Source organism: Eucyclogobius newberryi, unplaced genomic scaffold, assembly GCF_026437365.1.
Source record: "Eucyclogobius newberryi isolate DKJ021-1_F unplaced genomic scaffold, fEucNew1.0.hap1 SCAF_14, whole genome shotgun sequence".
Classification (NCBI taxonomy): Eukaryota; Metazoa; Chordata; class Actinopteri; order Gobiiformes; family Gobiidae; genus Eucyclogobius; species Eucyclogobius newberryi.
Window position 1 is genome coordinate 25,518,077 of NW_027315768.1, and position 23,328 is coordinate 25,541,404.

A 23,328-nucleotide genomic window follows, 5' to 3' on the forward strand; every position below is an offset into this window, starting at 1 on the left:
GAGACTAATAGGCCTCTCGCTAGCTTGTGGCGCTCGGGCCTAATAAACACTCTATTTTCATCAGTTATATGCACATGAATGTTACATTATTGCACATGGTTAGGTCAGTATTGCGAGTGTTCAGGACTAACAGTGTTTGTTATAAAGTCTGACAGCAGCAGGAAGGAAAGACCTACGGAACCTTTCCTTCACACAGCGAGGGTGGATCAGTTTCTCACTGAAGCTGCTCTCCAGAGCGGACAGAGTGTCCTGCAGGGGACAGAGTGTCCTGCAGGGGACAGAGTGTCCTGCAGGGGGTGAGACTCATGGTCCAGCATAGATGTGAATCTAGCCAGGACCCTTCTGTCCCCCACCTCCTGCACCGAGTCAAGAGCACAGCCCAGGACGGAGCTTTGTCCAGCCTCTTCCTCTCCCTCTCTGTGATGCTGCTGCTCCAGCAGGCCACACCTACAGGAGCTGATGCACCACAGAGTCAGAGAAGGTCTTCAGGAGTAATATTCCTCAGGACAAAAGCGCCCCTCCCATATTTTATATGTTTTATACATTTAGAATTAGGCACCAGTCAGCTAGTCCTATATCTGACTTCACTGCAAGAGTCTCTGTATCCGTGGGTTACTGTTTCCTGTTTATCTGCAACATTTTAAGTACTTTTCGCCATTCAAAAGATTTTGCTTTGAACTTATGTAATTGCAATGTGAATGCAATTTCATCTTTCTGAGCACCTATTCACAAATTTCAGCTTAATATCGATGACTGTTTTGACTTGTTATTTGGTTTGGACAGTTGTTCTAGGATGAGACTGACATTGTTCATTTGCTTGGACATGAGGATAAAAACGTTTAAAAAAGGAAATAAGTACATGTGCTCAGTATAAACAAAACACCGGCGTCCAATAGCGATGCCCCCTGTCAGGTCACCAGGTGCTCCAGCTTAACTCCCATAATAGGATTACCCTCTACAAGCCGGGACAGTGCTGGCAGCATCTCAGTATCTGGACACAGGACAGGCGGTAATCAATAGCTTTGACTGGACATTTCAAAGCGAGACCACTTCCCCTCAGACAGTCCTCTATGGGGTGATGCCTTCTTGTATGTGAGTGCATTTACTTGTGCCTGATGGGGCTGCTGGACAAACTTTCGGGCTGGCTCGGTCTCAGGAAGAAAGAGGTCAACGTCTTGTGCCTGGGGCTGGACAATAGCGGGAAAACTACAATAATCAACCAACTTAAACCTGCAAATGTATGTATTGAACCTCTTACTCTACATTTTGACCTATCAACACTGTATCTTTCATGTAGTAACCAAGCAGCAGTGATTGATTGGGGTGATATTGATACTTTTCATGTGATGTCATCAACATAAGAGAAGGCATTGGTCTGTTATGTTTTAACACAATCTCACATTAAACAACTGACAACAGGCGAGGGAATTTTGTTTGTCACACTCACCTTTTCCAACACCCAGAACGCTTGTGTTGATCACAGGCTCCTGAAAATACCTCTTGTATTTATTTCTTGAGATTTCAGACCATTTATAAACATGCAGTTCACCCCCAGCGTGATGTCACTACCAAGTATTCATACAAAAGCCTTTAAAATGGTTAACTTAAAAGTTCACTCTTTCTGGTGGAGGATTAGCCACCAGCTTGTCTCCAGGGAAATGTTACTGCTTTGACTAGAATGTTCCTCAGTATGGCATTAAACTTACAAGACAAGCAGGTGACGTCACCGGGCCAAGTTACAGGTCAGATCTGTGGAGCAGTAAAAACACCTGTAATTGAATTTAGACAAGAAGGATAAGTTTAAGGTGGCACATAAGGCTGGGTATTGCCAAGACACTCACAATACAATAAGTACAATAACGAGATTTTATTTTTCATTATGTAAAATAACTACATTTATTGGAATTTCATGTTCGCAATGCCCTCAGAAAACGTCTCGTGAATAAGTCAGTTTTTCTGAAGCAGCTTTAATGCAGCCTTAATGTCAGGAGGTGGTCAAGTGTAACTCTGTCATTCATAATGCTGTTTAAATAATCACAACACAGCGTCTTGTCCAATTCATGTCAATATTTCGAGTGCAGTCCTAGAGGCAGATTCTCCACCAGAGAAAGTTACCCTTGTGCACCTTTAAATTGTGTGATTGCAATGGTCTACTTACTGCTTTTTTCAGCATTCAAATCATTTAGGGCCTTTGTCAGCGGAGTGGAAGCATGTTAGTCAGGTAAAGCCCTCTCGCTCGCATCAGAGCCATTTCTAGTTGACATATTTGACAATTTCTTGTCTCTTTATGTGTGTTTCGGTGTAGACACCGGCTCAAGATATAGTGCCCACCATTGGCTTCAACATCGAGAAGTTTAAGACCTCAAGGTATATAATGCAACTGTAAATTAAGAACTGTAAATATAATAATTCCTTTTTTATAGCTGTTTTCTTCTCACGTGAACAGCCTTTCCTTCACTGTGTTCGATATGTCGGGCCAAGGAAAATACAGAAACTTATGGGAGCACTATTACAAGTAGGACACCCATAACTCTCTATTATACTCACCAGGATATAACATAGTATTTATTATAACTTCATCTCCATAGGGACAGCCACGCCATCATTTTTGTGATTGACAGTGGGGACAAACTGCGGATGGTGGTTGTCAAAGAAGAGCTGGACACTCTTCTGAAGCATGAAGGTATAAGAAATTACTTTGGCCCTATCTAGCAATGGTAAACAATTGGTAAACATCAAAATGACAGGTTAGTCGGCTCATTTCACTTGCGAACATTCAGCATTTTGCTCAAACGTGTCACTTCCTGGTTCGACATTGGCGGCAGATGTAAACTATTACCTAGCAACCAACTGTAAACACTGGCAACACAATAGCTATTATTTAACAACTAGGCATATTTATGGCAACACATTTATTTTTGTTAAATTCATGTTTAAACTGTCAGAAAAATATACAATATAAATTGTATAATTTTGGATTGTATTGACCTCAGTGTATTGATACTCAACACTTCTTAACTGTTGTAAAAGTATAAAGCCACATGTAAAACTTCCTTTAACAAAGTATTAGTTAGAAAATAAACACAAAAACCTGTCATATGCCCTTTAAAGTATACAAATTGTGACATTATCTACCAGTTTGAAGGTAAATTCTTCACATCGAGGCTCATAATCTTTGTACAGGGGAAAACGTATAGATTTATTCTTAGACCCACTTTGGATGGCAGTAATATTTCAAACAGCACCGCCCCTCAAATAGCAGTGTCCAGTTTTCAAATCACAAAAATGAAATGCACTTCCTGTTTATATTTGTTTACCATTTTGTGTCGCTGAAAGCACAGCCTCGGGTGCAGAAGGTCTGTTTCTGTTCAAATGAATGACACATTTCTGGTGACATTTGACTGTAATGTTTTGGGTCCAGACATTCGCAGCAGGAAGATCCCGGTGTTGTTCTTCGCCAACAAGATGGACCTGCAGGATGCCATGTCGTCCAATAAGGTCACGGAGGCGCTGTGTTTGGAGAGTATCCAGGACAAGCCGTGGCACATCTGGTAGAGCACCATCTGATCTAATACTGCTCCCCACACTTCACCCAACAACCAGATTACAGGGATCAAAGAGGAAAAGCAGGCGTCACTGAGGAATTACAATGGCTCCATCCTCCACTGTAGCCCAGTCAATTTCAATGCTTTTATGCCTCGTTTCAACAACATAGTCAATTCTGCAAACAACGGTCAACAAATGTATGACTAAGATATAATACATGCATTAAATTAGATGGCAGAATGATGAGAACTTTTTTATTATTAAGAATATTTGTAATGCTGATTTAGTTTTTCCCCCCACTAAACTATATATATATATTGGACCGTAGTTCTAGTGATTCATTTATCAATCAATCAAAAATGTATTTATAGTTTGTATAAATCAACCATAAAAACAAGCTGAACAATAATGTCAATCATCCCTGGTGCAATATTTTCTGTCCATATAACAGCTGTAATTATTATTAAGATTATAAGAATATCAGTTATAATAAGTTATGTGTTTTTTTTCTTAATAAAAGAAACAATTACAATAGAATAAAACCTACTAGAAAGCAAAGAAATTAAGATGTATAAGCTTCTGAATTAGGAAAATGTTTTTCTTCATTCAAACTACTAATAATGATTTGTTGCATGGTAGAAATCGAATAGGATTTTTTAAAAATGCAATTTGAAACCATATTTTTTAGCTAAAACAATGTTTTGGCTATTATAGTGCTATTTTGAATCTTGGTAATCGAATGATCATGTAGGATTATCTTGCTATTGTGGAAAGCATTCTGTTATAAAACCTGTACTTTGGGGCAATAAGTCTTTAGTTTCGATTCAGCAATCTAAAAACATTCTTATTTTCCTGCCTTTTCTTTTCCACAGTTGGAGAGATTTACTTATGATATTATTTACTTTTACCTGTCTCTTTATTCACTGGTAGAAACAGCACAGTGAATCATTTTGAGTGAACTATGGAAACTTGATGTTTACAGACATTGAATAGGCTGAATATACTGTGGATATCTAAACCCGGTAAACATTGATTATTAACAATAAAAGCAACTTATTTCTTAAAGTGAGTGGGAGTGTTTTCCGCCCGGTTTGCTCATTAGCCAGATGGAGCGCAGATGGATTAGAGCTGCTCAGGTTTAACTTTGAGGTCCAGGAAAAGTCTGGAAAAGTGAGTGAGCGTATTGCACAGATTTAAGTCTCATGCTTCTTTCAGTGCCAGCAACGCTATTAAAGGAGACGGGCTCCTGGAAGGACTCGACTGGCTTCAAGGTACTGGTACACACACCTAATTATACTCTTACAAAGTTTATCCGTCAATTATAGGAAGACATTTAGATGCACATATGTCTACTACTATTAATGCAGTGATTTGTCTCTCTGTAGAACACATTTCACAGTGAGTATTGACTGTTGTTAGGCATTACTTGATTAATTCCCACCTCTGTGCTTTGTGGACTTGTGAGTGGGTGTTTTGTCGCCATCTTGTGGTACGTATTCAAAATTACAACTCCTCTGTTCTGTCAGTCCTGAGTTCTCCTGAACTGTGCTGTTTCCTCACTATTTTAGTTCTCAGCGTGTATTTGTGTGACTTTTCTGGGGCTGGATATCAATGCTTTTTAATGTTTGCCATCATAAAGTGTAGCAACAAGAACACTTGTAATTGAATAAATGTTATGTTGAACACTCCTCTGTTGAGTACCCACCACCAGAATGTAGCACACATTTGAACCTCATCCCTCCGACTATAATCTCTTAATATTTTTTGCCATGCCATTATTTAAATACCGTTCCCAATGTTTGATTATTGAAGTTGGTTTAAATGTGAATAAAATGTTTAAATTGTCTTTGCAGGTGTTATCAAAACAGTGAACACGCCAACAACTGAATGTCTGCATTCATGAAGTGAACTGGATGTTTCGGCGCACGGACTGTCTATTTACAGGCCTTATATTTGTTGTAGATTAACTGCTTGTGTGTGTGTGTGTGTTTGTGCGCGTGTGTGTGTGTGTGCGCATGTGTGTGTGCGTGTGTTTGTGCGCATGTGTGTGTGTGTGCGCATGTGTGTGTGCGTGTTTGTGCGCATGTGTGTGCGTGTGTGTGTTTGTGCGCATGTGTGTGTGTGTGCGCATGTGTGTGTGCGTGTGTTTGTGCGCATGTGTGTGTGTGTGTGTGTGTGTGTGTGTGTGTGTGTGTGTGTGTTTTTATATATAATTATTTTGTAGGTGTCATTTTTATATATGGATTCTTACAAACCTTGTTAGGTCAGATATTTGATATTTTGCTGAAATAGCATTTTTATTGACGCCCCGTGCTAAATGTGAATGCTGGGTTTGTTGTGCAATAATGTTTAAGTAAAGCATCTTCACCCAAATTCATTAATTGATGTTTTTTATAAATGTATATAATTACAAATGTGTGACAATGTTTCTATAGAAGCTGAGAATAAATTACATATGGCCAATAAATACTAGAATAATAAATAGAAAGCAGGATTTGGAGGTCAGAGTATAAAGCGTCATTCACGTTCGGACTGTACTCTGCCATCACATTTCTGGCCTCCTGAGGAACATGTGCAGAAACTTGGCGTGAAATTGAGCGCTGGAATCGAGCAGAATGCTCAAGCTCTGGAACATCTCTCTGACTTCTACAATGTTCCCTGCATCACAGACATCATAAACATCACATGCATCACAGACATCATAAACATCACATGCATCACAGACATCATAAACATCACATGCATCACAGACATCACGGACATCTTCTTTACTTGAATGCGTTAAAAACAAACCTCCAACAGCATTCTCAAATAATTCCCTGGTCATCTCAGCAAACATGTTTTCCAGGTATTGGAGAAAGAGGAACTTTTCTGGCTCTGAGCGGAAGACTTTGCAGATCTGCAGCACCAGTTTCACGGCCCAGGTCATGTGATAGCCGTCCTTCTCGCACACCTGCGGCCAATAGTGATATTAGTTATTCCTTATATTCATCCCATCATTCATAATATTAGAGGGTCAAGTGTTGTGACTCACCAGTATTATGTACACAATGAGTCTGGAGATCTCCTGCAGACGTCCATTGAGGGCTTTGCTTGCCAGAAAAGTGTAGCAGAGCTCACTGCCACAGAGCACCAAGAGACGAGCCACGTTCTCCAGATGCCACGGCCCAGGGATCGCTGTAGGAACATTCATATAAAAGTGAAGATTTATATCAAATCAACATGTCCAGTTGTTACTTATAATGTGGGTCAAACATTTAATATGTGTAAAAGTATACCGATACATAACTTTGATAAAAGTATACATAACTGATCAAATTTAAGATTGTGATTTAAAATGTCATAAACCTGACTTATCTGTGTTCGAAGATGTAAGGTAAACATTTTCTAATCAAATATAGCTTGCATTGATAACAATTGTAATGTTGGTTTATTCTTACAAACAAGATGGTTTACCAATCAGAAAGCACAATGAGCCTCACATCGGTCTCATTTATGCTGCCAGTTCTACACACGGTTCCTTTAATGTGTGATTATGTTGAGGTGTGTGCAGCAGTGTACCCAAAAACTGTTTTCCCCAGGGTGAGCTCTTAAATGAGGGTTAGTGCATGCATACAAAAGGACAGATTAACCACTATACTTATAGCAGTACCAGTGAGCTCCTCAAGGGTGGCCATTATGGAGTCTGCGGACCAGCCTTTGACCTCCAGCTTTCTGAAAAGTAGCAGCAGCGCTCGGGCCAACTCCCACAGGTCACTGTGCGGGAGCGCTCTCCCCACCAGCTCCTGCCAACCAACTGTTCCTGCACAAAACCGTTCATAACATGACATAACGTTAACTCATGCGGTCAGGGCAATCAAGGCAAGCAGTGATTGACCAATAACATCTAAAATCACAACTATATTTACATTGTTCCGAAATATATCCAAATAAGTCTGTTTTCCCCTTCCCCTGGAGGTCACGGTGGACACTACAGGCCGCTGAGCGTTCTTCTTCTCCTGCAGCTGCCTGTGTTCAGAGGCCCGTGTTCAGAGGCCCGTGTTCAGAGGGCCGAGTTCAGAGGGCCGTGTTCAGAAGCCCACCGTGTTCAGAGGGCCGTGTTCAGAGGGCCGTGTTCAGAGGCCCACCGTGTTCAGAGGGCCGTGTTCAGAGGCCCGTGTTCAGAGGGCCGTGTTCAGAAGCCCGCCTTGTTCAGAGGGCCATGTTCAGAAGCCCACCGTGTTCAGAGGCCCGTGTTCAGAGGGCCGTGTTCAGAGGGCCGTGTTCAGAGGGCCTTGTTCAGAGGGCCATGTTCAGAGGGCCGTGTTCAGAGGGCCGTGTTCAGAGGCCCGCCTTGTTCAGAGGGCCATGTTCAGAAGCCCACCGTGTTCAGAGGCCCGTGTTCAGAGGGCCGTGTTCAGAGGGCCGTGTTCAGAGGGCCTTGTTCAGAGGGCCATGTTCAGAGGGCCGTGTTCAGAGGGCCGTGTTCAGAGGCCCGCCTTGTTCAGAGGGCCATGTTCAGAAGCCCACCGTGTTCAGAGGGCCGTGTTCAGAGGGCCGTGTTCAGAAGCCCGCCTTGTTCAGAGGGCCATGTTCAGAAGCCCACCGTGTTCAGAGACCCGTGTTCAGAGACCCGTGTTCAGAGGGCCGTGTTCAGAGGGCCGTGTTCAGAGGGCCGTGTTCAGAAGCCCACCGTGTTCAGAGACCCGTGTTCAGAGACCCGTGTTCAGAGGGCCGTGTTCAGAGGGCCGTGTTCAGAGGGCCGTGTTCAGAGGGCCGTGTTCAGAGGGCCGTGTTCAGAGGGCCGTGTTCAGAGGCCCGTGTTCAGAAGCCCGCCTTGTTCAGAGGGCCGTGTTCAGAAGCCCACCGTGTTAAGAGGGCCGTGTTCAGAGGGCCGTGTTCAGAGGGCCGTGTTCAGAGGGCCGTGTTCAGAGGGCCGTGTTCAGAGGGCCGTGTTCAGAGGGCCGTGTTCAGAAGCCCACCGTGTTCAGAGACCCGTGTTCAGAGGGCCGTGTTCAGAGGGCCGTGTTCAGAGGGCCGTGTTCAGAGGGCCGTGTTCAGAGGGCCGTGTTCAGAAGCCCACCGTGTTAAGAGGGCCGTGTTCAGAGGGCCGTGTTCAGAGGGCCGTGTTCAGAGGGCCGTGTTCAGAGGGCCGTGTTCAGAGGGCCGTGTTCAGAAGCCCACCGTGTTAAGAGGGCCGTGTTCAGAGGGCCGTGTTCAGAGGGCCGTGTTCAGAGGGCCGTGTTCAGAGGGCCTTGTTCAGAGGGCCGTGTTCAGAAGCCCGCCGTGTTCAGAGGCCCGTGTTCAGAGAGCCGTGTTCAGAGGGCCTTGTTCAGAGGGCCGTGTTCAGAAGCCCGCCGTGTTCAGAGGCCCGTGTTCAGAGGGCCTTGTTCAGAGGGCCGTGTTCAGAAGCCCGCCGTGTTCAGAGGGCCGTGTTCAGAGGCCCGTGTTCATGCTCCGCTCGCTAACATGAGCTTTGGACATCAGCTTCTTTTAGAGCTATGAGGCCCACACAGCCTCAAACACATGGATCTAAGCTCTAACCACGCTGAATAAACCTGTGTTTGAATCTTGGATGTTTGCAGGTTCTGCTCTAACTGAGCATGTGCAGAGAAGAAACAAAATAACAACAAACAGACTTCTATCTATCTTTTAGAGAAGTTTTTAGACTTTGTAGCTAAGGCTCTGTTCACGTTTATAATTATCAGATGTTAGTTAGAAATACAGGCAGTATTTTGATAACAGAGCACGCATTTTTGTGATGAGTTGATCTGTGAAGTGAGACTATTCAATCCATCCAGTTTAAACAGGTATGGTATTTTAGCTCATTAGGATAGCGGAAATCAAGACTGACTTTTGCATGCATGTTTGTTTGTTTTTTCACTTATCATTAAAACCCTAAGTCTGCTTGCCCATCCATAAAAGTCACAGCATGCGACTGTGTTGGAGTGAAAGTTGGTCCATTGACTTCCAGTTCAAAACTCTTCAAAATGGCATTTTATTGTGGCAAACAGCATTTTTTTTAAAGACGGAAAATGGTTTTACTCAAGAGTCAACATTCTAAATTACAGCAATTGAGCACTCGAGTCTCAGTTGCAGAACAATACAGAGTTAATCTAACACGTGGAAATCTATCAAAATACAATTTTGAGTAAGAATATTATGAAAGAACACCATTGCAACATGGTTAAATAATCATTAAAACCAGTTTAAAGTATCATGTCTTCTTTAAAGATTATAAAGAGACAATAACTGACAGACTAACTGAGTAACCACAGACAATACGAGTATATATGTTTATGAGACGAGCTCTCTGGTGTAGGATGAGTACCTTCAGGCAGCAGGGGCCCGTAGAGGATGAGCAGGAGATGGGCCTGACTGACCATGGGCCACGGCTTCATTAGCTCTATTAACCAGAACTGACACTCCATTCGGTTTGACCAGGGATCCAACAGGACTTTACGGCAAAACAGACGAATCTCCACCTCCTGGAAACCGTACAGCCCTAAAACACAGAAGAGGAGGTTCAACCTGTTCGGACCAAGCGCTGAATGGTGTAGTATTTGCTCTGACTTTTACCTGGTTTGCGGTGGATGATGGCCTCGGTTTTTGACTGAATGTTTGTGAGATCACACAGAAAGCTGAAGACTCTGTGACACTCCAGCTCATCCCATCCCGCGACCAGTGTCTGAAAAGAAAGGGTTGATACTTCGAGGTCACTCTTGAAACAATAAATTATTATTTCAAGTATGTTTTCAACCTGGTTAAAAAACATCAAGTGAAACAAAATAAGTTTTTCCGTAAGAAGTGGGAATGAACAATGATAAAATAAATGAATGAAACTCTTATGTTAATAGAGCCATCTGTTTGTTGTGAACACAATTTGAACCGAGGAATGCTCAAAACGAGACCGGTGATGGTTTATGGACTGGAAACTGCAACATTATAACATGGTAAACGGCTCAAAAAAAGTGTGTGTCTTCTCTATCACTGGTAACGGATTGATGGTCTTGGGCATTTTCTTATAAAGTGGTAGAAAATGGCATCACATTGCAATGAATCCACTGTTTATGTATTTATTTTTTTAATATGGACATAGCATTGGACGAACCAGATGCAATGTTTTAAGTGTTATAGCAGAATATGCTAATTTTCAACACCTGTCCATAGGGCCAATTTAGAGTTGCCAATTTTGACCTAACACATGCATGTCTTTGGACCATGCATGTGTTAGGTAAGTATTGTAAAAGTTGTTTAATTTCACCTGAAGAAAGCCCCCAAGGCATGCAAATCCGCCGCAGTCTTGCACAAAGCAATGATCCAACATAAAACAAGGAATCTGAATGAGAGAAGTCAATAAATTAAAATGAGACAAGAAATGTGTGATCAAGTGTGTTCTATTGTCCCACCTGTGAGAATCTACGGAAGATAAACTTTAACCTGTCCTTTGTTGGAAGCAGCAATGTGCATCTCTTGAACAACAGCCCTAAGAGTGAGAGCATTTTAGTATAAATAAGGAGTTAAACGTTGCACATGGTAATACGCGTGCTTGCCTAGCGCTCTGTAGTGGCTGATGTTAGCTTGCTGTTCCTGGTTGGTCGGGCGGTGAAAGCTTTGGGTGATCTCTTTCTTCTTCCACTTTTGAGACGAGATGTAGCACACAACAGATCTGGTGAGTTCCTTGGACGTCATTCCGAACACACTCAACTCGAGCACTAAAACACGTGAAAAAAAGAGTTCATAAATGACGAGAGAAATTAAAAGAAGTCATGCCTTCATCATTTTAGACAGAATCCAAATTGTCCTTTCAGACTAGTAATCATTTGTTCACATATTATTAATTATGAGGAGTAAAACTATGTCCAGATCATATCATCAACTAATTAAAAACAAACTTAAAACCAACACAATATTTTGGAACTAACTTTGTACTGGCAAATACAAATAAGTATGTTTGTTGTCAGACCTGTTCCCAGTGCATGTTGGACTCCGCCAGGAGTCCAACATGGACCGGACCTGCAACATGCATTGGGACGGTTTGCAGCCGAGTGTGAAGCGGCTGGGATGAGAATCAGCACCTCCAAATCCGAGGCCATGGTTCTCGACCGGAAAAAGGTGGCTTGCCCTCTCCAGGTGGGTGGGGTGTCCTTGCCCCAAGTGGAGGAGTTCAAGTATCTCGGGGTCTTGTTCACGAGTGAGGGAGGGATGGAGCGTGAGATCGACAGGCGGATCGGTGCAGCGGCTGCAGTGATGCAGTCGCTGCATCGGACTGTTGTGGTGAAGAGGGAGCTGAGCCGAAAGGCAAAGCTCTCTATTTACCGGTCGGTCTACGTTCCTACCCTCACCTATGGTCATGAGCTTTGGGTAGTGACCGAAAGAACAAGATCGCGGATACAAGCGGTCGAAATGAGTTTCCTCCGCCGTGTGGCTGGGCGCTCCCTTAGAGATAAGGTGAGGAGCTCGGCCACACGGGGGGAGCTCGGAGTAGAGCCGCTGCTCCTCCACGTCGAGAGGAGCCAGCTGAGGTGGCTCGGGCATCTGTTTCGGATGCCTCCTGGGCGCCTCCCTCAGGAGGTGTTTCAGGCATGTCCCACCGGGAAGAGGCCCCGGGGAAGACCCAGGACACGCTGGAGAGACTATGTCTCTCGGCTGGCCTGGGAACGCCTCGGGATCCCCCCGGAGGAGTTAGAGGAAGTGTCTGGGAAGAAGGAAGTCTGGGAGTCCCTGCTCAGACTGCTGAAAATGGCTGGATGGATGGATGTTTGTTGTCAAAATCAGCAGAGCTACTATTTAATTTTGTTTTGAGTATCTAAAGCAAAAAAACATATACATTTTTAAGCATTTTTAAGCACTTTTACTTGAGTATAATGTAATTGTATTTGCAGTAGCTACATTTAAAGTCTCAATAACTACAATGTCTCTCCTCTGTCTCTGCTTTAAAACAACTTCATTCACCATCAAACTGTTAAATTAATCACGTTTTGTATCATTTATATTCGTAAATTCATTTATTTGCCATCATTATTGTTTCATGCTGTACTTTATTCCCGAAGCATGTTCCTAGTTTGTGAGTTTTGTTCACTGACGATGGAAATAAACCTTTTTCTGCTTCTGATTCTAAAATACTGATCTAAAATGGTGCTAAAACTGTATATTTAAAAGAGTAAGTAGCATTTTAGAGTACAGATATTGAAGCAGTACTTGTAGCTGCATGTAACTTTACTTGCTGTGTTGTCTTTGCACTAAACAGACTTATTTAAGAGTGTTTTAGGCTCATAATAAAGCAGATACCGGACAGTTTTCCCAGTATGATGTCCAGCACTTCAGTGGGGAGGCGGTGGAAGAAGCTGCTGCGGGTGTCGAGGCTGATCTGACTCCGGGTTTCCATCCTCCTCCCCGGGGCACGATGTGACCTCTGGTACGGGCCGCGCCAGCTCCTCACGTAAGTACGAGAGCCCGTCTTTACCCTCCCCATGATGGCTCCTGCAGAGACAAACAAGAGCTTTTACAGCACGGAAACAACACGACTGCGATATAAACTAAAGTAGCAGCAGATGTGTATGCTAGCCACGACCTGTCAGAGTGAAAATAAGCACTGTTCCCTACATATTTTGTGAAGCACATACATGTAACAATGCGAAACAAATATTTAAAACAAGTGGGTGGCATTTAAAAGTGTATCTTACCGCTATTTAATGCAAAATAAGGACAGTAAAAGAGTGCTGTTTGTTCCCGGGGCTCAGTGAATTCTAGCGGCGCGAAAATGATTAAAACAAAAACAAAAAAAACACTTGGAATGTTTTCTTATAAATCTGAAATTATTTTATAAAGTTGTTGTGTTATAACATGAATAAGACCACACCAGAGGTTTATTTTATTTTTCATTTAATTCATTATTAAATTAGATATACATTAAAAAAAAGTTTACGTATACTTCCGGGATGGGCGTGGTCAGGAATTCCCAGCGCTCGAAACAGTGAAGTATTTTCTGTATGTGTTTACTTTCTGTTTATTTACATGTGCCACTGTTGTGTTTCTATATTATTTATTTGGAATGTTCCACAGTATGGCTTTAAACTTTTCCCATTTTCTTGCTTTTCTTTTCAGAGTATTATTGAGCAAAAAAACACTGTAATTGAAGAAATGCAAGAGCTACAGTTACTTCTACAGGCAAAGCAATGATATGTCCAGGAAGACCAGCAGCTGACGGACACCCCACTAGAAAAGTTAGCTCTAATCATTGCCTCTGATGTTGTTATGTGTATATTTAAGATAATTTAGGCCTATAGTTCAAGAAAATATATAGACTACCATTCTACCTTTTAAATTAGAATGTAAATCAAGCCGTTATGTGTTTTGTTTACCCAATGTACTCCAAAGTGACTGTGTGAACTGACTATGCTCACCTTCTAATCACGGGATTACGCTGTTTAACTAAGACTATTACGCCTTCCTCGTGCAAATGGCCTCTCCCACTGGCAGCCCTTCACACGGATCATCCCATTCCTGTCACTGTACAGCTCTCCACTTGATGACCGGCCCCAATGGGTGACAAAACGCTCCTTTTATTGTTGTAATGTTGTCAACTGGGAGAGAAGAACTGTAGGGAAATGGACCTCTGAGAAGACATGGCATTTGAATGAATTGCACAAACACAGTAAGTAAAAAAGATAAAATTACTCAACTGTTTGTTTAAAGTATGCTGTGTGTATGTACAATTGAAAGATTGGCAGGCGTATTTGTGTACAATATTTTCTGAATCAAGTTGAAAGAGTCAACCATAGCTATCCCTGTTCATCTGCCTCAATCCTTATCGTTCCCCTCCCCATTTTCATTCTTGACATGTTATCTCTGCAATTTATGGAGATTTTTATTGTCGTTAATGATTATATAGAGTCCTGGTCACTCACAGCTGTCCTCCTTTGCACTCACACGTTTTGCATGTTTGTTCAGACAGATGTACAGACGGACGGGATCTGATCTGAAAGAAGTCTTTGCCAATATATTTTTGATTTGGACCCACTCCAAGCTCCTCTTTGGACCAATGTGCCATCCAGACACCTGTAAGCATGCCTCCATAATCCAGCCATAACCTAAATGGTGAGTATTAAAAACAGTATAAAGTGTTTTTTCTGTAGCTCACTAGTTTAATTTACAGCAACAGTGATGCCCATTAATTGAAAAGGAAGCTTGTGTTCCTCCCTCTCTCGCTCTTTGGTCGTGTTGTGCAGTCAATCATTAGGTGACAACAATAAGGCCAGTATGTCTCCAACAATGGCACTTTTTTACACTGGAAACAATCGCTTTGCTTTTATAAACAGCCTTTGTTTGTGTTTAGTTTTTTTCATTCTGGAAAACAATACACTAAAACGCCATTTTGTTTTAAATATCTATTATTTAAAGAACACATTTACAACAGTTTGATTTCTGGATGTTATGGGATTTTGCTGTGTGAAATGTGTGTGTTCTCTAGTGTTTAAGTTGCACAGTACATACTTATAATACATACTGTGTGTATATGTAAGAATGTGACCATGGATATTTTACTCAAGTACTGTGTAGAAAGCTTTGGTGGTGGTTCTGAAGCAATGAACAGTAAAAATAGCTTATGCAAAGTCAAAAGTGAAATAAAGCTTTGTGCACCAAAAATGAATGATTAACCTAACTAAGAAAGCCATTGTTTTTTAATCAGTCCACAATTTAAATTATCTGACACAGACATTGACCAGTGAGTTCACTTTATTTTGTCATAATAATTCTCCATCTTCATACTATCACTGCCACTTACTCTGCAGTGTCTTATCTGCTCTTTTTAAAAACAGTAGGTGTTTTTGAACAAAGCTGCGAGCTTGGGCACCTTCTGTAAATATTTAATTCCCATTCTCCCCCTGTGCTTGTGGGAGGACTCTAGAGTGGATTTTTAAACAGGTGAAGCTGAACACTGCTCTCATTAGTTACACATGTGGTCGCCTGCCATTCACAGGGGGCATATGGCGTCATAATAGAAGTTTATTCAGCTATTTCTCTACAAACTCGAGGGAAACTTGGAAGGGATGCCTCACCGACTCAACGTAAGCTCATTGGATTTCAGTGTGAGCCTGGGGACATGGCAAAGATAACAGGAAGTCTACAAACCTCTCTATGGCTCTTAAAGGGATTTAAACAATTATCTGAATGCAAGTATTTTTACCCATTTTGGTAATTTGTTTATAAATGTATATGAATTTAACGACATTTACTAGCGTTTGTAGACGGCTTATAACCTATAATAATAAAACATTAACAAAAAAACATACGTAACACACGCATGTTTTTGTGTACAAACATGTACAAAATGCTTCTAAAGAGCATTAATATGAATCTTACTAAGTTATTTTCAATAACCAAGTGATCATTTCCTGTAAATATCTTGTGTGCTTGACTAGTTTCCTTCTTTCTGTCATTTGGTTTAGCTACTGATTCTACTACCAAGCTATTAGGCTATTTATTTATTTATTGAGTGACTGTGTAATGCATTACACAGTTGTGATTTTCCCTATCTCTCATGTACATGTACTGATACTGTACATGATATGTCTATGCATTACGCAGTCACTTGCAATGGCTTCTTGCCATTGCACAGCATCTAGTTATTTTATTGACCTTTATACCTATACATTTCATAGTATTGTTTCAGTCCATTCTCTAAAAGAGTTTATTATATATTTTTTTGTAGTTAAGACAGTGGTTAGTCCAACTGTTTCATCAGCTTAGATCCTATTCTATCCTTTCGGTTAGTTTCAGCAAATTGATAACAGCTGACAAAATAGAGTAAAAATAACACTTAATGATTCATTAGTATCCTCGACAATCTACTTTTGTTGAATTAAATACACGAACAAACATAAAAACATAAATCTATGTTCAAGGATCCATGTTTTTTCTGTCTTTCAGTTGTGACACTTGTGTGAGGCAGACATGGCCAACATGGCGGTGCAGATGCTGGGCTTCTTCTTGGGAATGCTGGGGTTTGTGGGAACCGTAGTCTCCACTGTGCTGCCCCACTGGAGGACTACAGCCTACGTGGGGTCTAACATCATCACAGCCACGTCATACATGAAGGGCCTGTGGATGGAGTGTGTGTGGCACAGCACGGGCATCTATCAGTGCGAGGTCTACAGGTCCATGCTGGCACTGCCCCAGGACCTGCAGGTGAGCGAAAAACATAAAAGCACCTCTCCTAGAGCAAGAGTTCAAATTAAAGTCTCCAAACTGTTATTCCAGTCTCTAATTCTGCCTCTGTGTGAAGTGAGCGCATATCAAAATGTGGCTGGTACTAAACAAAAAAAGTACCTGGAAATGTTAAATGTTCCGACTGTAAAATCCTCTTTAGATTTTTTTAAATGCTAGTTTGTTTTTTTGTTTTTTTACAATGGGTTACAGTTAACATTCGAGGTCAAACTGAAGCTAAGATAGATTTTTATTATGTCAGTAACTGTAACAACTTGGCAAAGACAAAATTGCGAGCATCATATTCAGCATTCTTGCCTTTTAATAAACTCTAAGATTGACCTGAATCCACGTTGATGTTGGTGCCTGAAGATGGGATTTTGGGTTTTAATACTTGCAGTGTTTGAATCAGAAAACTTTATTGATCTTTAAGGGAAATGATTCAGTTACTGCAGCTCCAATAAATATCAAAGACATAATAGAAACACAATACCAATCATATAAAAGCTATGATAAAAGTGCTACTGCGATATTAAGGAGGAAGTGAAGGAAGTTGTATGAGAAAGAGAAAATAATTATTGATCAGCGTGAACAGTCCTTTAATCTACAACTTTTTACTGGTAATATGTAACAAAACTCATAACTGTTCCTATTTTTAACCCTTGGCAGGCAGCCCGAGCTCTCATGGTCCTGTCCTGTGTCACCTCTGTACTGGCTGGTGTGGTTTCTGTTATGGGGATGAAGTGCACTCGTTTCGCAAGTCGCGCCGTCATCAAGTCTCCCCTGGCTGTGAGTGGAGGCGTCTGCTTCATCTGCGCCGGGATCCTCTGCCTGGTAACCGTCATATGGACCACCAACGATGTGGTCATGGAGTTCTATGACCCTTTCCTGCCCGCCGGTTTTAAATACGAGATCGGCCTGAGTGTGTACATTGGTTACGCTGCGTCGTGCCTCAGTTTGGTCGGGGGGCTGGTGGTCTGTTGGAGCAGCAGTGGAGGAGGTGGGCACAGACGGCCAGAGTTTCACACGCAGAGGAGTCAGCCCATGTCCCCTCCTCCACCTTTTAACAACATCTACCCGCCCGCTCCGCCCTACAAGCCCCCAGAGGCACTGAAGGACAACCGGGCTCCTTCCATAACTTCTCTGTCCAGTAATGGATACAGACTCAACAACTATGTTTAAACATCAAACCAAGAAGACTTTGCACCTCATAATCTCGGACTAAAAACACAACTTTTACCACAATTTTTATTAAATCTGAATATCATCCACTGTACACACAGACTAAAAAAATAAAACATTATTTGGACATTCATAACATATAAAATACATCATTAGTGATATACAGTTTAAAACATTAAACTATGCATTTCAATTTAAATAACAGACATAAATTCATTGCAAACAACTTTCCTTGGACTTGCAACAGGTTTGTAATTATTAAATGTTAAATCCACTGTTTGCTGTTTGCGTGTGATACCACAAGATGGAGACAAACACCTAAGTTTGTATTAAAACTGCAGGATACACTCTTGTCTGGTTGGACTACATCACAAAAGATGCAGTATTTTTGCAAGAAATGTAAATCTCCTTTTACTGACGTTGCCTCTACAAAAGATAAATGCACCTTAATGTAATCATGATAATGTAGATGTTTTATTTAAAAACACTAATGCGTATTGTGTTTCGATTAAGAAATAATAAATCTGTCTTAAAAGGAGTGTTGATATAATGGATGTATCAAGCATTTGGTGACTTTGTGTTTTTTTATTGTTATATTTTTATACACTATGATGTGCTCAAATAATGATTCAAATAATGATCCCTAGATGGAGCCAAACAACCTCTGGAATTAAGGTTTATCTCTTCCACTACAGCATCAAAAAGTCTGAAATAGGCTTTAATGAAAAAGCCTATTTCAGACTTTTTGGACAGCCGTGTTCTTTATATGTTGTATGGCAGAATCTTGTTATTATTTTTGACAGCGTGGGTTTATTTAACCGTGTTTACTTAGTGAAACCTCTTCCAATTAAAGCTAACCTTTGCCTTCTTTTCTGACAGCCAAGCGTTTAATAAAGGTACTTGTCACGATTCAAGCAATGAACTAAGAATCTTAAAACTAAATAAATAGTGGATTACTAAAAACACAGTTCAGTGGCATTTGTTGAGTACGGCAAGCAATTATAGCTAAAAATGTCCATCTAACTGTCATGTCAAATTAAACAACTTTTTAGACTTAAAGCTCATCCAAAAATGTTGATCGTATGTTATTCATAAATAGGCTTGAATAAAGATGTAAAGAATAGAACATGTTGCGTGTTCATGGAGTCTTCGGTTCAGCACCAAGGTCAGCTCCAGCCTAACTTCTCCAATAACGGCAGTGAAAAACATCCTGGTTGTATTTCAGCTAAGATTATTGGGAAATCGATGGCTTCATAACAGCTTTTGATCAAGAAGAAGTGCGTTTTCAAAGTAGAAAAATATGAACTAACCTTTCCTGAACCCACAATTAGACCGTGAAAAGAGTACGTGATTAAAGTGAGAGCTCATTTGAGAAAGGCGAGTTTGTTGAAATTGCAGCGAATGGTTTCAAATTGGCCATAGTCATAAAAGTCTATTGATGTAAAAATGTTATATGAGTGCTTTACGCCCCACTTCCGACTGCACAGCCCACGTAGGCTCAAACCCCTGACTCTGGACTTGTTGGAGCCGCGCGCGATCGTAAATCAGCTCTTGGACATAACCTGGGAAGTAAAGGTTTGCCAATATGATATTCTGATATTGGAAAGCTTTCCGGGAGCGGAGAAGCCGTGCGTCACGCCACTTTCTATTAGGTGCTATTTTTGTCCAGGCCTGGAAGACATTTATCCCGTGTACCCACCCTGACAGCACCCAATAAACCCTCCACTCCCATTCATCTCCTCCCCCTCCTCCTCCTCCACGAGCCGCTCTCTCCATCGCACGATGCGCACTTTATGACTACACAATTGGGTTCGTTTGCATCCTGAGGGAACATTGCGCCAGTGTCAATTTTTGTTTGCACTTTGAAACCTTTCGTGAGTGTTTTCTGAGTCTGACTCTGCTCGTGTGAGGAAAAGGTAAGCGTTCTGAATGCAGTTTGCCTTGAATTATACCGTCTGCTGTTTTAAGTAAAAGACGTTGACTCAGTAACCGCATTTGACTGCAGAGACAGGCGTTGATTTAGAGGAATCAATAGGGCAATACTGGACTGACACCTGGATCCACAGAGTCAGTGGAAACGCGAGGTGAAGTCCACACGTTTGATCAAAGGACGTTGAAACTTAATTGTGGCTGATTTGACTGTTTGTGTTTGACCGTGCGTAATGGCTGCGATGGGGACTTTTACGCACTGTTTAATCAACAAATTGTGCAGAACAAATTAGATTTTTATTTGTAAACGTGTGCAAAAGTGATCAATTACGTGGCACCAATTAATTAAGTCCTTCAATGCGCAGACTAAACATGCTTTGCGTAAAGGGTCTAATGGCATAACCTCAATATACTTATATAGCTATATAATATACTTATATATATATATCGCTAATATAGTAATTTGAATCTTACATGCCCAGTGTGAACTTCAATTAAGGAACCACATAAACTAAACGAACGATTTTATGGTATTACTATAGAGTGTAAGTAAAACACATAATATTTTACTTAATGAGCAGTTCGTGCTTTTGCCACTCACACAGTAGTTGTCATCTTAGTCTTCTCGTTATCAGTAAAAGCAGCTCATTAAAACAATTCCCTTTGGTACGCAGTCACCATTTCATTATTCTTGAAATGACTTTATAATCTCTCAATGCCTTTGTAAGATAATACAGTAATTAGGACGAGTGATGTAACTATTCAAATGCCTCGTGTCCCGTGCGCTCTCGTCTCACGCGCGCGTCTGTCTCTTTCCTCAGCTCTCTCCATGTCACTCCGGTCCGAGGCGCGCACAGGCACTTGATCTCGGCGGAGGGACGCGGAGGGAGGGAACATGGCCTTTCACGCCGAGGGTCTCGTTGCCATTATCATTTTTTATGTTTTGATCCTGTTTGTGGGGATTTGGGCCGCGTGGAAGAATAAGAACTCCGGAGTGACCGCGGATGGAGACCGCAGCGAGAGCATCATGGTCGGGGGAAGGGACATTGGACTGTTCGTTGGAGGATTCACGATGACCGGTGAGGGTTTTTCTGACTTCTCACATCTGGACGCAGCATGTGGCGTGTTTGGTCTGTTTTTGAACGTTTTGTGATTGCTGTGAAAAGGTCCAAAAAGTTTAGTTGCGCTCAGTGTAACCAACGGAAAACGCATTTTACGCACAGCCATGGCACATCCAATATAATAAGTCTGAAGCTAAGAGTCTCAAAATGCATTCTGAACAAACACAAATTATCAGTTTAATATGACCATAGTCATAAAAGGCAGGACTATTGTTGTATTGTTGTAATTTTGTCACGAATGACTTGAATAATATAAATTGCATTCGTTTACATTGCATTAACATGACATTGTGTTCTTTCCAGCCACATGGGTTGGTGGGGGCTACATCAACGGGACAGCAGAGTACGTGTATCTGCCGGACTTTGGCCTGGCCTGGGCACAAGCTCCGTTTGGATACGCTCTCAGTCTGGTAGTGGGTAAGGGAGCACTTTACTTTGATTACAGTCAAGGCTAATTAAAGCTTTTAACTAATGGAGAATGCTGTGCTGGGATAAAATTGAAGCTTGTTCAGTGCCCATAGCCAAAATGATCTGCTTTTAGTGTGAGGGGCCATTGCTGTTCATGCTTGTCTTATCAACTTCACTTGTGGAGTGTAAGCTATTTTGAGTGGACCGATTCAGTTGAAACTCCAAGAATTTGTAGCCATTTGTATTCCTTTTGATGAATAATATAATTTTGAAATAAGAATGTACATTTATTGTCAGAAGAAACATCTCAGTCGTACGATTCTTCACGATTGTTGGCACCAAACAGCATTGAAATCCTTAATTTGCATTCTTTCACAAGTCTAGCCTTACAAAATCAAACTTTGAGAAGGAAAAGAAGTAATGAATATTGTCATATAAACAGCCAGATAAAAAGTACTTTATATGTAGTACATTACATTTTACACTTAGATACTCCACAGGGTATTTTGTAAATTATGTTAATAATATTAACATAATTTACAAATGCTTGATGAGCATTTGTAGTCCCAATGCAGCACTCAATAGCTCTGTTTTTATCAATATTTAATTAGATTTCTTAAGATTATTGCTTTAAATTAAATTACTCATCGTTGCTTACAATTCTTTGACTTAAACAATCATAACTATTGATGAACAAAATAATCTTGGCTCCCTATGCTCAAATATGCCCAGACAGTAGAAGTGCTTGCTTACTGCGGTGACTCATAAGAAACTCCACATTCTTTCATACATTCATTAAATGGCCGGCCGTTTGTCTGACATTCTTAAATGGTTTGCACCACTCAGGAGGCCTTTTCTTTGCCAAGCCGATGCGTTCTCGAGGATACGTCACCATGCTGGACCCCTTCCAGCAGCTCTACGGGCAGAGGATGGGCGGACTGCTCTTCATCCCTGCACTCATGGGGGAAATCTTCTGGTCAGCCGCCATTTTGTCTGCCCTGGGTATGTTCTCAATCTGCAGATAGTATCGAAGGTTGTACTTGAATTAACGTGTGTGGAGCGTAACGTTGGTTTTGTGTGCAGGAGCCACCCTGAGTGTCATCGTGGACATAAACATCAACATGTCAGTGATAATTTCAGCGCTCATAGCCATCTTCTACACTCTGGTGGGGGGACTCTACTCCGTGGCCTACACTGATGTGGTCCAGCTCTTCTGCATCTTTCTTGGATTGGTGAGTTTCCAGCAGGGCATTATAAAACAATAGCCAGATATGTACTTGCAATTTTTAAGATTAAGTTCTTCATTTGCCATCAGTATATATATATAATCATTACAACAAAATGACATCAATTGGGTGGAAGGTTAGTTGTAAAAAATCTAAACCCCTCAAAGAATCAAAGCCAGGACGTTTCTGTGAGTCGAGATTCTTAACCACTTTATTAGGTTTTGGTTTATCAAAAACAGCTAGTGAATGTGTCTGTTAATTAATGGATTTTCAGAGTGACCGTTATATTTTGAAAGGCAAGGTGCAATAAATTCTACAATAAAGTTTCCAATCTTTAAAATGTTTTCTTTCATTTTTGTCTTTGCCACATTAGTTTGTCCTTTCTTGTCCTTGTCCAAACCTGCACAAGTTCCAAAAGAAATCTGATTACTCACATCAGATGTAAATGTTCATATCACATTCCAATAATCTGAACTCTGAGGTTTTCCTGGCCGAGAAGGAGGGTCTAAGGACATGAGACCCCGGGACATCGCCAAGTCCCTATGAACATTGTTTAATCTGTTTTTCACTGTCGCCCTCCGAGACAACCGCTGCTGGGATTTTGTGCGTCACAAAAATAAATTTAATTGAACTCCAGAAATCAGATAATGATCATATTTTTGGGGTGCATATAAAGCCATGTGACTAGAACCCTCTTCTCACAACAAGATCCCATGCTCAATTTTTGG

General features: G+C 41.4%; 4 protein-coding genes across 7 annotated transcripts in view; 3 read left to right on the forward strand and 1 right to left on the reverse strand.

The window, feature by feature from the left end:
- Positions 1–961: 961 nt before the first annotated feature.
- LOC140359888 (ADP-ribosylation factor-like protein 6) lies at positions 962–5,552 on the forward strand. 4 transcript variants are annotated; one of them, XM_072445118.1, is made up of 9 exons: positions 962–1,238; positions 2,171–2,221; positions 2,306–2,367; positions 2,447–2,515; positions 2,589–2,683; positions 3,422–3,551; positions 4,762–4,817; positions 4,932–4,944; positions 5,400–5,551. In XM_072445118.1, exons 1-9 carry the CDS (start codon positions 1,116–1,118, stop codon positions 5,431–5,433), a joined length of 633 nt encoding a protein of 210 aa, XP_072301219.1. In that variant the 5' UTR covers positions 962–1,115; the 3' UTR covers positions 5,434–5,551. The 4 variants fall into 4 exon arrangements, with proteins under 4 accessions (XP_072301219.1, XP_072301218.1, XP_072301220.1 ...); XM_072445117.1 differs by lacking the exon at positions 4,932–4,944 and having other exon boundaries at positions 5,400–5,552; XM_072445119.1 differs by lacking the exon at positions 5,400–5,551 and having other exon boundaries at positions 4,762–4,938.
- A 506-nt stretch (positions 5,553–6,058) lies between these two features.
- On the reverse strand, positions 6,059–15,719 carry LOC140359079 (F-box only protein 47-like). The gene is made up of 12 exons (XM_072443954.1): positions 15,716–15,719; positions 13,932–13,934; positions 12,817–13,008; positions 11,079–11,240; positions 10,935–11,011; positions 10,790–10,864; positions 10,105–10,213; positions 9,857–10,030; positions 7,199–7,348; positions 6,581–6,723; positions 6,340–6,499; positions 6,059–6,204 (listed from the first exon to the last, which is right to left on the reverse strand). The coding sequence occupies exons 1-12, from the start codon at positions 15,717–15,719 to the stop codon at positions 6,092–6,094; spliced, it is 1,362 nt and encodes a 453-aa protein (XP_072300055.1). The 3' UTR covers positions 6,059–6,091.
- Positions 15,720–16,448: 729 nt separating this feature from the next.
- Positions 16,449–18,034, forward strand: LOC140359887 (claudin-14-like). Its single transcript, XM_072445116.1, has 2 exons — positions 16,449–16,716; positions 17,404–18,034. The coding sequence occupies exons 1-2, from the start codon at positions 16,483–16,485 to the stop codon at positions 17,914–17,916; spliced, it is 747 nt and encodes a 248-aa protein (XP_072301217.1). The 5' UTR covers positions 16,449–16,482; the 3' UTR covers positions 17,917–18,034.
- Positions 18,035–19,771: 1,737 nt separating this feature from the next.
- Positions 19,772–23,328, forward strand: part of LOC140359886 (high-affinity choline transporter 1-like) — a 10,928-nt gene continuing 7,371 nt past the window's right edge. Inside the window, exons 1-5 of the mRNA XM_072445115.1 lie at positions 19,772–19,832; positions 20,667–20,924; positions 21,270–21,383; positions 22,221–22,376; positions 22,458–22,606. Coding sequence (XP_072301216.1) covers positions 20,741–20,924; positions 21,270–21,383; positions 22,221–22,376; positions 22,458–22,606 — 603 coding nt within the window. The 5' untranslated portion in view covers positions 19,772–19,832; positions 20,667–20,740. The remainder of the gene's footprint in view (positions 19,833–20,666; positions 20,925–21,269; positions 21,384–22,220; positions 22,377–22,457; positions 22,607–23,328) is intronic.

Excerpts from the sequence above, each read along its gene's own strand:
- LOC140359888 (XM_072445117.1), top strand. The coding sequence starts at position 1,116 with ATGGGGCTGCTGGACAAACTTTCGGGCTGGCTCGGTCTCAGGAAGAAA. Across the intron at positions 1,239-2,170 it reads ACCAACTTAAACCTGCAAAT|CATTCAAATCATTTAGGGCC; the intron begins GTATGTATTGAA and ends TGCTTTTTTCAG. Across the intron at positions 2,516-2,588 it reads TTATGGGAGCACTATTACAA|GGACAGCCACGCCATCATTT; the intron begins GTAGGACACCCA and ends TCATCTCCATAG.
- LOC140359079 (XM_072443954.1), bottom strand. Across the intron at positions 10,865-10,934 it reads TCTTCCGTAGATTCTCACAG|ATTCCTTGTTTTATGTTGGA; the intron begins GTGGGACAATAG and ends TCTCTCATTCAG. Across the intron at positions 6,724-7,198 it reads CACCCTTGAGGAGCTCACTG|CGATCCCTGGGCCGTGGCAT; the intron begins GTACTGCTATAA and ends ATGTTCCTACAG.
- LOC140359887 (XM_072445116.1), top strand. The coding sequence starts at position 16,483 with ATGGCCAACATGGCGGTGCAGATGCTGGGCTTCTTCTTGGGAATGCTG. Across the intron at positions 16,717-17,403 it reads CACTGCCCCAGGACCTGCAG|GCAGCCCGAGCTCTCATGGT; the intron begins GTGAGCGAAAAA and ends AACCCTTGGCAG.